The sequence below is a fragment of the Argentina silus genome (genome assembly GCF_951799395.1).
Source record: "Argentina silus genome assembly, chromosome: 10".
Lineage (NCBI taxonomy): Eukaryota > Metazoa > Chordata > Actinopteri > Argentiniformes > Argentinidae > Argentina > Argentina silus.
The window spans coordinates 16118360-16132387 of record NC_139664.1 but is presented as its reverse complement, the minus strand read 5'-3'; the positions used below and the strand labels follow the sequence as shown (position 1 = coordinate 16132387).

The 14028-nt window shown below is 46.0% G+C and overlaps 1 protein-coding gene across 2 annotated transcripts in view; it reads left to right on the top strand.

Moving 5' to 3' along the window:
- vps13b (vacuolar protein sorting 13 homolog B) overlaps positions 1-14028 on the top strand; it is a 244524-nt gene that overhangs the window by 33763 nt on the left and 196733 nt on the right. For both annotated transcript variants that reach the window (XM_083678431.1, XM_083678430.1), the window contains exons 9-16: positions 180-275; positions 1302-1424; positions 1729-1866; positions 3514-3601; positions 5913-6113; positions 7613-7788; positions 7929-8123; positions 11299-11423. In XM_083678431.1, coding sequence (XP_083534557.1) covers positions 180-275; positions 1302-1424; positions 1729-1866; positions 3514-3601; positions 5913-6113; positions 7613-7788; positions 7929-8123; positions 11299-11423 — 1142 coding nt within the window. The remainder of the gene's footprint in view (positions 1-179; positions 276-1301; positions 1425-1728; positions 1867-3513; positions 3602-5912; positions 6114-7612; positions 7789-7928; positions 8124-11298; positions 11424-14028) is intronic.

Here is a 14028-nt window from a genome sequence, read left to right as displayed (position 1 = left end):
CCTGAACATTCCTTCTCAGATCTACAAATGCTGTCCTCTCTGTCGGTGTAATTGTTCCAGGTTTAAACATTAGTCTTGAGGGCCTCGTTCTTTTGAGAACCCAAGAGAATGGCACATAGCCCTTGTTTGTCTCTTTTGTCTCTTCAATCATGTGCGTCTTATCTTATGTCATCCACCAGCTCACAGAGACACATGCGGAGAGCAGCTACTACAGCCCCCAGAAGGTGAAGTCCAGGGAAGTGCTCAGTCTGGAACAGGAGGGGATCACCATCGAGGTACTGTAAGAATGGCAGCTGTTGCCTCGGCTGTGTACCGTATGGCTAAAACAGATCCTTAACATCCCTCATTGCTCTGACAGTTCAAGTATCTGTCCTTATTTATTATCCCTGTGTATTATTCTCACTTTATTATTCACATTTGGAGAGACACTCTCTTGGACGGAGAGGGCTTTTAATTCTCTCCCTAAGTATGTTCATAAACTCGGTCCAGGTCACTAAGCTCTCTGTGAGTACAATGGAATTTCTTCGGTCCACTCCAGTCCCGGGCCCCGTTCCGATCATTTCCTTTCTCCCCTCGGCATACAAATATTTTTATACCTTATTCTCTGGGATACTGATTACCTGGTTTGGGAGGAGGACCGCTTTCCTAAGCGCTCGAACAGATGTGAGAATTTCCAATTCCAATTTCTGTAATTTATGCTTCTGCTGGAAGAGGGAGTGTACTGTAGCGCTGCAGTTGACTCCAGCCCAAAAGGAGGGCCATGAAAGCAGGGGGATCGCTAGTAAAACAGGAAAACTAGGCCTTGTAATTATTGTGTGGTGAAACATAAAGTTTTATTGGATTGCTCTCTGTTTAGTTGTCTGGTGAAGCGAACCCACCGTAAGACAAGGTGGGGGGGATGGGAACCACACCTAGTGGTTACAGGGCTTCACCACCACCACACTCGGAGAAGGAAAAGCGGCAGCCATCTAACCCAGGTCTTTACCGCAACGCAGCGGAGCCCTCATGGTTAATCATGGGTTGAGATCCTTGTTTGTGAGAAGTCAACACTGTGGGGTCTATAAACCTTTTACTCAAAGGTGGTTAAAATCCAAATTCATTTCTGTGAATTATTGCAGTTCCTATGATTTTTTTTTTTTATACAGCCACACCGAGGCCTGTTTTACTCACTGAAGGGAAAGCTCTTGAGTCTCTGTACCATTTCTCCCAGTAGTCCTCTGTCTAGCTGCAGCTCTGGCCTGTCTCTAAATCTGTGTGTCACAGAAGTGGGTTTAACCATGTCTCCTCCTCTCCTACTGCAGGTGCTCATGATGGGGGAGCCCTTCTTCGACTGTCAGATCGGCTTTGTGGGCGTCCGGGCGCTCTGCCTAAAGGGAATCATGGGAGTGAGGGACTTTGAGGAGAACATGAACAGACGTGAGGAGGTAAAGTGAGATTAACCAAGCCGGGCTCAGTTTCACCTCAGTCATCCCTCCTGTGGCCTTTAACTCCAACAGCTTTCAAAGTGAAGCAGAGATGTGGTTTGCTTGTTTGTAAAAGTGTGATCCAACCCCCAACCTCTTGTAACGGCTTAATGTCCTGTGTAAACCCACACATCTCTGAAACAGCATTTAGTGTTGACAGCGCGCTTCCTATGCTCTGATGTACAGTAGAGGAGAGGGCTGTTTGAGTGGAGTGAGTGAGCGAGCCTGTGTTAACTTACTTTTCGGTGTCCTTTCTTGCCTATAGGACGCAGTGTTTTTCAGCTGTGGGGACAGCCTGAGCAGTAAAGGCATGACGTACCTGACCAACTCCCTGTTTGACTACCGCAGTCCAGAGAACAATGGGGTTCGGGCCGAGTTTATCCTGGACGCCACCAACCACAAGGTCAGCACTCACTCAGGCCTGGGTTATATTAGACGTCATATAAACGTCTCCATTTCTTCACTAACTGGGGTGCGCTTATGAAATCCTTTGAAATCAGAACCCTGAAGAGCCTTGGTCAGTCTCGGAAATTTACCCAGTTTGGATGATATACTGTACCCTATTACTGAATCTATGTGACTAGTATGAGTTTGAGTCCAAAGCTGTCGTTGGCAAGCATTATCTTCAAGCTAGGGTAAAACACAGAAGTACTAAAGTACATGGTAATCATAAGATGTTGCAACAATTTTCTGGAGATTTAGTTTTAATGGCTTTTATAGACGAATTCCCTGGCTGCCCTTGTGTTTTTATAGTCATAGAACTTGGAGAGCTTCTCTGCCCAGCTTAAATGGATGAGGAATGAAGCCCATTCCCCCGTTCCTATTAGTAGCTCACCCATCAATCAGAATTAGGATAAAAGTGTTTCCCATCTTATCAATGCCTCCACCTCTGGCCACCTGTTCACACAGCAGGGTCAGGGAAGCTCAGGCCACTGGTCTAGTGAGGCCATATCCAAACAGGGGTCTGGGTTTGTCAAACACACAGAGAGAAGCTTGATCTGTTTTGACCAGGGTGGCCTTGCTTGTCCATCACATCCAAACACAGGTCCAGACTTGATAGTGGGTATTGTTCGAGTTGAAAGGTGTGGTATAATGGTGTTGGTGTATCATTGATGATATGCATGGAGGAACTATGTTTTAACCTCTGAACTGCAGGCACACCATTTTGTTTCATAATGACCATTTCATTAGGATAGAAGTTCATCCACACCTAGAGGCACACATGTTTGACAGGTGGTTAGAATGGCTAGATGGATAGCTCCTCTACCTTAGCTCACTAACTGACAATTGAATTCCGGAACACTCACCACCTAGAGTGCCAAGTGTTTTACATGGTATTTACCTAGCAGCAATACTTTGACTTTTGACTACAGCATGAAGCATCATAATCTATGCATTTTTTGTGAATAAAGTCACCCGTGACACTCTAGAACGTTGACAATTTGGGTGACTTTATTCACCCTACGCACTAAAATGAGTTAATCTGAGCTTCCATCCTCCCCCAGCCCAGTCACAGCTGGCTGTTTAGGAATGTTTTACCTGTGTTAAAGCCATCTATTGATAAGACTCATTCATCAACTATAACAGCTTTAGTGTTTGCTCTGGTTAGCAACGTTAATGGGCCCTCATTGTAGCAATTGTTGGGGATATATACATCCCTGGCAATCTGAGAGGCTGAATAGCCTGCTTCATCTTTCGCCGTTTTCATCTTATCAAGCTTTGATCCAAAAAGCATGCCAGTCCCATTAGTGCAGCTCTAATAAATATTACTCATTAACCCGGAGCTCTGATAAGCGACAATTGAGCGACTGAGTGGAGAGGTTTTTTCCTCGTATCCCAAGGGTGTTTGATGTGCAATAGAAGCAGCATTACCTACCTGAGGAGTGAAGGCTGGAGATAACCTCTGGTTCCACTCCACAGTGTCTACCTGTCGCCCCCCCCCCCCCCCCAAAAAAAAAGCCTAAAGCCCCAGCATGGCCCAATCACTCCTCCTGAGGGCCATTCTGTTAGCAGGTCTGCCCTGTTTACCCAGCTCCGCTTTGTTTGACAGGAGACCTACACAGAGATAGCGGGCATGCAGCGATTCGGAGCTTTCTACATGGATTACCTCTACACAATGGAGAACGGCAGCGGCAAAGGTATTGTCTCATTCCTCCTCCTCCCCTCTTGTTTGCTCATTCTCTCTCTCTCTCTCTCTCTCTCTCTCTCTCTCTCTCTCTCTTCTCTGTCAAACAAGCCCACCCCCCCGGAGACTAAAGAGCTCCTCTTGTTGGAGGGGTGCAGCCACCTGGTCCTTGACCTCCCTGTCCTCGCTTTCACCCCAAACTTACCTGGAGGCGAGCTGTCAGGAGTGTTTAGTCTGCGCTGACATGTATTTGAGTTTCATTCTCTCTGCTGCTTGTTGATACACTGTTTCCCCTCTGTCTTTTACCTGTAGCGCTTGAGAAAGTGAATATGCTCTCTTTGCTAATTAGGTGTCACTCTTCCTGGCAGAGGCTACAGACTGTGGATTCTTCAGCCTCGGCTCAAGAATGTTTATTCAGTCTGAAAGATCTGAGGTTCCCATTAAGAGATCAAGAGTGTTCGCTAATTCAACTCAGCAAAATGTTATATTTGGCCCAAATGTTTCTGTCTTTAAGGTGAAATTATTTTAAAGTTTATTTCAAAGCCCAGTCTGTTTGAGATAGTCACCGTCTCTATTTAAAAATGGTTAGGTGGTTAATTGTTAGGACGGCTAAGCTGACGTTTTTGACATTTTTGACATGGGTTGTTTAACTGAAGAATGTGCCTTAAATCCTACATGATTTAAAGAATGTATGTAATCAAAATAATACTTCAATTTTCATCACTGTCATTGTACGTGAAACAATAAGGCTTCTGTTGATGAAGCTTAGCTCTTTTATTGAATCTTATCATATAAGATTATACATGTGAGCTGAGTGTCACGGAGGGTCAGGTAAATATATGGCAAGGTGATAATAGCTTCCTGGTTCTCTTCAATTGCTGCCACCCATTTGGTTATCTACAGCCATCCCTACAGATATGTGTGGTCACTTTTTGAAACAAAGCTAATATACTCTCTGCTGATTACAGGCTATTGTTGTCACTCTACCTAACAAATGTTGATTTGTGGGGCGATGCTACCATAGACCCTACAGAAGGTCACTTCTTCTTTCTCTCTCTCTCTCTCTCTCCCCCTCCCTCTCCCTCTTCCTCTCTCTCTCCCTCTCTTGCTGGAATAAACACAGCATAGTGAAGCCAGAAAAGTCACATATCTGGCTAATGAAAGCCCAGGGTTTAGTAGAACTGGTACTCTCTCTCTCTGTGCACTCCCCTACCTTGCTCAGTCTCTGACTGCTTGTACTGACTAGGCTATTGTTTCTTCCTCCTGTCAGCCACAGATAATCATCTAAATTAAAAAAAACATTGATACTGTCAGCCTCAGCTGTCAAACTCGTTTTTGATGCCTGGATAAGTGTCAGTCCTCTTCCAGGAGTGCTAAAATTACACTTGCCAATTGGAATGCTTCCCTGTCAGTGTTTAACCTCTGTGGACTATCCAGTGTCAACCCAACAAATTAGTCGCCGTTGCCACATGACGAACATAAACTTTGGGTAACACGTAATCCGAACTGGTCAAGTCGCAACTCACCCAAGTCGACTTCACATTGGAAAAATAATGTGAGCAGAGTGAGAAATGGAGATACTTCTAATTCTTTAAATCCCAGCTAATTTCAACCCTTTCCATCCTTCATCTGCTGTAACCGCTGCCATATGTTAAATATTAGTCTTAATCCGTCGCAGCCAATAGCAGCAGAAATGGGAAGAGGAAGTGACATTGCCCGGTGCACTTTTAATCTCCAAAATCAAATAGGAATTTGAACCCCTCCGTTCCTCCACTGAAACTGGAATTCATGTCTGGCCCTCTGAACTCTGAAAATGTTCTGTGTGGTGGAATGTATGTAATGGGAATAAGGCAGGTTTACCCTTTTCTCCGCCCCCCGATTTTTAATTTCTCCCGTTTTATTGCGGACGGGCCGTGGCTTTAAACAAAGTTTAAACTTTTGTAACAGCAGCGTTGAATGAAGGGACAGCTGTGTGAAAGAATGGACATTTGGAATATTCATCATGGTGGCCGGGCCGCTCCCTGCTGCTGCTCCCGCTCTGTAGTTCAACTGTAAACCTACAGATGTCTCTCTAGACGACAGCGGCAAAAGACAGTAAATCAGACAACCTGTTAAATTCTGGCACATGAATGTGCAATACTGTTAAATGGGGAGAATTTGGGTCCAATATTGTAGTCTGACCAAAAACCATCAGTGGCTTTAAAAAAAAAGAAAAAAAAGAATGTGTCCCAGTAAAGGATAAAACAGAGTGTTTGAAGAATTCCTCTTGTGGAAAGCAATTTTGTACTGGTTTTCCAGTGTGTGTGTGTGTGTCTCTACCCCAGTGTGTGTAGGCCCGCAGGACTTCTCTGTGGTGGTGGTGGGGAAGGAGGAGGTGGTGCCACGGGTCCAGGAGACGTCAGTGAAGAGGCTGGTGGTTGGGCCTCTGGACGTACGGCTCCAGAGCAGCGCAGTGCACCGCATCCTCAAGATGGTGGCCTGCGGCATGGACCACGAGTATGAACCCTACTGTAAACCACAACCAGGTGAGATCAGAGTCACCCTCACTGGAACCAAACCATCTGAGACATCAACAATGAACCACTCAGCACCATTGTATTCTACCATCTTCAGACATGACATGAAAACATAGGTATGAAATTTCCCACAAAATGACTGCACCACCATTTGGGATTTGATAACTGAAGTGATCCTTTTGACCTAGTCAGGGAGGTCAAGGCAAACACCTTTGTTAACAGTTGGCTCTACGAGGCTATTGATGAGCTCATGCGCGGGATGTTTGGAAAGCTGGTCGCAGAATGTGTGGATGTAATTTCTGAAGAAATCAGTCGATTTTTTTGCGAAACCATAACATCCGTTCCTTTCAATTATTTCAGCATCTGTAATAAATAGAGTCATTAAACCCCTTCAAAGGGCCAGTGTATTCTTCCTGTTGCTATGTGAACATGCTCTCCATCCAGCCGGAGAAGGTGAACATAGTGATGTACCATGGGGAAAACACACACACACACACACAGACACACACACAGACACACACACAGACACAGACACCCCCCCCCACACACACACACAGGGTTCCTGTGAAGATGGGAGCATCTCTGCCTGGCCGGTCTGTTAGTGATTTGGGTGACAGCTGCGCTGGTGTTCCAGGCTATGGTGCGGCAGGCCTGCGTTTGTGCGTCTGCCATGAGAGGAGCGAGGTCGGGGGCAGAGACACGGCGATCTCTGCACTAACTCTCCTGATCCACCCCTTGCCAAGAGCTCAGGAAGAGTAGCTTTCCAAAAAACGAGCCGTGGATCCTGAGCCAAATTGGCCAAGTACTCTGAGTTTTATAAGATCTTGCCCTATTTAATGTGGGCTGTTCCAACCAGCGAATTACTTACAGTGTGCTTGTTTTTTCTTTTTTCTTTTGGTATGTTGCTGAAGAACAATATTTAAAAAACCCCCAAAAAAACAAGGAATTTCACAGTTGGATCTATTAAATGGGAACAGGAAAATACGAAGCGTTTTTGACTGTAATAGCTTTTTGGGGTTTTGTGTGAGAGCTGTGTGTGTGTTTTGATCCCGTTAGCGAGTGTTGACTGAGGATGTCGAGGCCTACTGGCATGTGATGGAGGACTCTGCCAAAGGAACCTAATACGGGGCCACGGCGCCGGGCCAGAGAGCAAAGAGGCACTTAGATCAGGTTTAAGCCCACCTCTGAGCAGGGAACCCAGTCCAACAGGGCCTCCACTGACCTGATGAGTCCTGAGAGTGGGCCTGGGAGCCGGGCCAAAACCTCCACTGACCTTAGAGTGGGCTTGGGAGTACGGCCAGAGCTGTTCAATAATGGGGAGCTTTGGTCCACTTCAGGCCTGTTTATCGTTTGGTGTTCAACTCTTCTCACAGGGGCTGCGTGTATTGAACTCGTTGGGCCTTCGATCCAGGCCGGACCTGTTTAGTGTACGGTGTACCTAACTCCCAGATGGTACGGTGGTCCTTTTTTTGATAAAAAAAAAAACCTTTCATTTATTACGGTCACAGATCAGGTGGAGGAGAGCCGTGCCCCGCCCAGCCAGGAGGAAGTGGCGACTCTGGAAGAGTTCATCCCCACCCGCCTCACCTGTCTCACCCTGCTCAAAGTCACTGTCACCGTCTCCATGGCCGAGTTCAACCTCCTCCACACCCTCATGCCCATCATCATGGGACAGAAGGAGAAGGTAGTGACACCACACCATATCGATTGCTCACACACACACACACACACACACACACACACACACCACACACATTACACATACAGAATGTATGCATGTCGGATAACTGATACTTTGCTAATGTTGCTCTCTCCACCTCCAAGACTCCCCCTGGTCCAGTGAGTGTGCCTGTGTTCCAGCCTGTGCGGCCTCTGCCTGCCCTGAGGTTCCAGGTGGACAAGGTGAATGTGGAGCACTCTGTGCCCATGTATGCCCTGGAGCTGGTCAGTGCCGTCAGCAGCCTCAGCCAGCCCTCTGATAACCTGCTGCACCACTGCTACGCACACTGCTACCTCAAGGTAAAAGAGGATACAATATATCCTATATACAAGACACGCACAAACACAGACACACAGACACACAGACACACACACACACACACACACACACACACACACACACACACACACACAGTTACACATCTGCCTTCATTATGCACTCTAACAAAGGTGAAAAGGACAACCTTACCTCTGCCAATTGCAGCGAATCTTTCAACTCAAGGGCGGAATGACCCCTTATGACCTGTTTACACCTCATAATAAAGAGCTCAACATTGAGCTCCCTGATGGGCACCTATACTGCCCCATTCTTAGAACTCTAGTAAGTTCCAGAGCCTTCTATTTATAACAGAATCCTCTGATAAGGCCCAGGAGGCTGAGGGGGAATCACAGGAGACTGTTCTGCAGCATTCTGTGCATTCTGTCCAGAGATTACTCTCAGCTCATTTAGAAAATGATGTGTTGTTAGACCATTTTCATGTGCTTGAAAAGATTCTCCTGCGGTTTGGCTAGGAAGAGAAAGGCGTTGCTTACATCCACTGCATACTTCCCTAGATAGGTGTTTATACTAAAGCAACATGATACAGTGAAGCACTCACATTGTTGAAATTCAGGATTTGATTTCGATTTTGCATGCTAAATTACTTTGTTATGAGGAAATTCTCCCTCTCTTACCTCCACCAAATATTTTTATTTTTTTATTTTTTTATATCTTTTTTTTTTGCATATCTTTGTACTCCCATTTCCTTTTAAAGCTTGATTTATTGTTTAAGTGCAGGCCTAAGAGTGTCCTGATTAGGTTAGGTGCCCTGAGAGCTCTTATTGTGGGTGCTTACCCATGACCTTAATCCACCCGACCAGTGTGGTGTTTTTCTAAGGCCTGGATGTTTGCCAGGTACACTGACAGTGCTTATCACAGGGTCACCACAGGGTTAATGTTCAGGGTGGTCAAGCAGACCCAGGCCAGGGCCATCAGCAACCAGACCTATATCACCAGCTAGTCCTGTATCACCAGTTAGAGTCTCCAACCAAAAAGGGTTCACGGCGAACCCTTTGAAAAACACGTTTTGAGATCCATGTTAGAACCCTTGCCACAGAGAGTTCATCATAGAACCCAAAAGGGTTGTACAGATGTTCCTCCCACAGTGTCAGCCGTGAACCTTTTTGGAACCCCTTTTTTCTAAAAGTCACCAGCTCCATCCTTAGCTCTCCTGCTGCAGTCCTGCAGTGAGATGGTCATCAAGGAAAAGTGCCTTGTGTAAGAACAGAAACCACTCAACACTATAATTACGCATTACAAAGCCATTACTAATGTTCTACGTAATCCTGTTTCCAGACACTTCCGCCCAATATTCTTGGAAGGTCTGATGGACTACCTGTCAAACTTGGCCTTTGTTTACCCAATAGAAAGATCAGGAAAAATTCCCAACACAGAGCCATTGGCTTTACCTCGCAATCAATCATCTTCCACAGCACCCCTTGCACACCACAAGTTTCTGATTCGGAGCCACGCCTCGTCCCACAGGGTATTGCGCACAGCATATAAAAGCCTTGAATAATAATAACAACGACTCAGACCCGGCCTTTGTGAGAGTAAACTTGCTGAGTAAAGTATTTGTGATTGTTTGAATTTTTTCACTTACAAATCAAATCATGACAAGTACTTTACTCAGTAAGTTTACTCCTACAAAGGCCAGATCTGAGTCGTTGTTATTCAAGGCTTATTGTTTGCTGTGCGCCATACCCTTGGGACGAGGTTACATTGTACGTAACATCATGTTAATGCAGTGTTGTTACTGCTATCGTAACTACATTGTTAGCGGCAACTTCATGTAAAGTGCAACCCAACAAACCCTCTCCTGCCACCCCGTGCATTTCCACTGTTTGGCGATGAAAACGGCAGCCAATGGGAAGCCACGTAAGCCTGTTTAAGCCTGCTCTCAGATCCTCCTGTCCTGCTGGCAACAACAGAATGATGAAACAGCAGATAATAACATAAAGCTGTGTCCGCTCTATCAGAGGCGGATCTCTCACTGTGTTTTATTGCTCTTTCTCAACATCGGTCGTCTGAGCTGCTGGTGTCTCCGGATGAAGTGATGTAAACCGGAAACCCGACTGGTTCCGGAACTCAAACAAAATCCAGAAGAATTTTTTTCACTCAGAATAGGGGGCTTTACTGTACAATGTGTATCTGTTTAGGAAAAGCACTGTAGGTCCCTACGTATGTAACCTACAGTATCCTAATACTGTTCTAAATCTGTTTGGGGAAAAGCACTGAACAACATATACTGTAGTGTCCTATGTTCTGTACAGTATGTGTCTGTGCTTACTGTTGACACTATCCGTGTCTGTAGCCACAAACTGCCTGTTAGGTCCGAACAGGCCTTTACATACATCCCCTCTAACAGCTGGGGGACACAGTTGTTGTTATCACAGCTGGGGCTAGTCTTCATCTAGAACTTCATGTTAAAGATGGCTTGAGTCTGCATGTCGAGTATTAATGTATGTGTGCGTACATAAACATACAACCATGGTATATCCACCAGCGGGCCGTAACAGGAGCATGGATAATTGGGTTATGATTAAGAGGCAGGCGGTCAGTAAGAGACACCATGTTTTGATTGACTGGCCAGTAATCCTCTGATTCCTCTCTCTAGGATAGGCTGGATTACTCGTTAACGGTGTGATATGATGTATGCATTCCTATGGATTTAGAAACTCCCAATCGACTTTCATATTGAAATATTGACAATCTTGGCAGCAAACCCAGGTTTGATTAATGTGTTTCACTGACATTGCGAGTGCTGTGGTCCGTAGACGCAACACACGGTTGTTTACAAAAGGTTAGATAGGAGGCTGACTTGCGGACTGCTTTGCAAATGTGTTGTTATCTTTGCTGATATGTTGTGTGGCTCTTGCTCCCATCTTCCCACTCCTGGCCCGTAACAGTAGAGGTTGGACCAGCCCTGCTGACAGCTACGTCAAATGAGTTTAGAGCAGATGAGAGAGCAACCTGGCTCTCTTTGTGTGTGTGTGTGTGTGTTCACTAGTCAGCCTCTACAGATGCAATTAAAACTGACATATTTTCTTTGTGTATCCAAGTGGTGGCAGGAGCTAAACAATACAACCTTCTTGTCTCTCTAACACATACACTCTCTCTCTCTCTCTCTCTCACCTCTCCTCTCCTGTCTTCTAGGTGTTTGGTTTCCAGGCAGGCCTGACATGCTTGGACAGTACCGGCAGTTTCCTGCCCCTCACTCCCATCATCCCCTCCTTCAGTACAGCACTATACGGCAAGCTCCTCCAGATGCCAGCTTACTGGTGAGTGTCAATACTCTGCTGAACACACCTCCCCTACGTTCACACAGCCTTTCTACATTAGAGTGACAGTTAGAGATGTTTGTTTATACATTCCGTACCTCCTGTATGCATGGTTGACTCTGATCAGAGCTGTTTTAATACAGACACATTTTAAAGGACATCCTGTCCCTGATATAGAAATTCTGTCAGCTTGGAAAAGGGAACATAACAGGTTTGATATGTTTACTAAAGAGTGTCATTGATTTGTTCTCTATTATGCAAACTACATACAACCCTTGTTGCATGTGTTTCTAGTACCAAATTGTTGTGAACGGATCAAGGATGCCATTCCAGTTTGTTTGTACTGTAGCTAGATTGCAGTGATCAGCTCCATGTCTCTGGTGTCCTGGGCTTGTGGCATCTGGTTGGAGGCTAAAACAAGATGGCAGCAGTCCATCTCTGGATATGGGAGCTGGGTTCGGGCCCATCAACATGAGTGTGTTACCCAAGCAGGAAGCACTCACCGCCGGCCTCAGCCCCCAAACATGTGTCAGGAGGAGCATCTCTAAAGCAGCGCTCTTCAGGGGGGTTTGTTCTGTTGCTTACAGTACGCACCGAGGGGAGAGGCCTTTGTGGGCACAGCGGAGAAGTTTTTAGAAGGTCTAGAAGTGATGGATGAGCTGCAGCCCTAGTGGTCGGGGAAAAACAGAAAAAGGGAGTCATCGGGGAGTGTTGTAGCAATTTCTCAGATGGTTAGAGGAAAAAAACCCCAGAGCCAAACAATGTATTTGCCATTTCACGTACACCCCCCCCCCCCCCCCCACACACACACACACACACATACCCCTCCTCTCTCCCCCCTTTTAGTCAGACAAGATGAGTCATTTGGAATGTCCCCCCAGAGCTGCCGTCCTGATGCGTAGGCGGGTGTCACAGGGAGTTTGCAGGCGTTCGTGGTAGTCGAGGAGTAAACACAAACACTGGAGTGAGCCTTGGAGATGAAAGAGCCACTCTCTCCAACTTTGTGTCCTTCAGGCAACATCTGGTAGCCCTCACGCACATACAGTACGACACGCACACACACACGCTCACACACACACACACACTCACACGCACACACACACTCACACTCACACTCACGCACACCTTGGGGTAAGTGCGCCTGTTAAAGCAGCACTTCTGAAAACGCCTAGCCTGGGAATCGATTCTGCTCAATTAGTTTGGATTTAAACATGTCAGAGCTGCATATGGTTTTGACTTCTCCTGCAGTCAGTCAGTCAGTCAGTACTGTAGGCAGGGAGCAGGGAGCTGAAGGAGAACCACAGAGGGCCTGATTCCCCTGCTCTCTGCTCATAATAAGAGACTGGCTGTGTGTTTGATGTGCAGGCCCTCTTCTTCCCCCTGCTCCGCTCCGAAAATAGTGGATTCAGATGTCAAACGGATGTTATTTTTTTCTCTGACAATCACTGTGTTTCTCATCTCCAGAGACGAGAGAGATCAATGCCCTCCCATTGGTTTTCTTTCAGACTCTCCCAATGAAAGGAATAACATTGACAACTCCAACAGAGTCTCCCTGACACATTGACTGACTACACAAGAAAGTACTGTATTCTCTGTTGTCAGCGGGCCTTTGGAAAACGCACACATACAGTACAGGGAAGTCCACAGGTTTGTGTTAGTATTTGAATAACACACATGTAACTGCAGTACTCTACAGTATCTATCACATTCTGAGCATGCCTTTTGGAGGACGCACACATATCTTAAGATGCTTTTGCTGCTTCAAAAGATTAGTTCTTCCTTATCTCAGACACCGTCTTTCCCCAATTAGATGTTTAGGAATACTTCCGACACTTTGACAGGTTGGAAGGGCCTCTCACAGTTGCCTTTTTGTTTAAAGTGAACGCCTCCCTCACTCTTTATCGGTTATTTTTGGTTATTTTTAAAGGTTGCGAGGTGAGAAGCCATTGTTTCACGTTTGCGTTTGTCATATTTGACCCCTGCCTGAACGGAGGCATTCCTACCCCTCTCCTGCTACCCTGCCTGTAACCAGGGCTCCCTCCGTCAGCCACTTATTAATAACAACTGACAGTTTACTGTTGGAAGAATGACGATGAGCTGGTTTGACAGAGAGAGAGAGAGAGAGAGAGAGAGAGAGAGAGAAAGAGAGAAATCCCCTTCTAGAGGTGAAAACCCAAGTGTAGAGTGACACTCGCTCTGCCGTTGGATCAACAGAAACACCACCAGGTGGTAGCATTTAATTTTAATTTATTTATGTTTGTTTTGGGAATCTTTTCACAGGTGACGTAACCCTCCCTGTGAAGATGTCATGTTCTCTTAGCTTAAATATGCGATTTTCTTTAGCGCTGAGGAAATATGGAAAGTGAGACTAAGCCATACGACTTTTTGGAGTGAAAACCAACGTCTTCCCCTCCAGTTGCCATGTCAATCTCCGGTAGCTTTGTTATGCAGATTCCAGGATCAACTTTTCCATTACCTACCGTACTAAGATGGAAGGTATAAACGTATCTGCCCCTGGATTGGGTATTAGGGCTGAGTGGTGATGGACAGGAGAGCGGCGCTATGAAAGGGAGAAGTGAAGGGGATGATGTCATCACCACCCAGC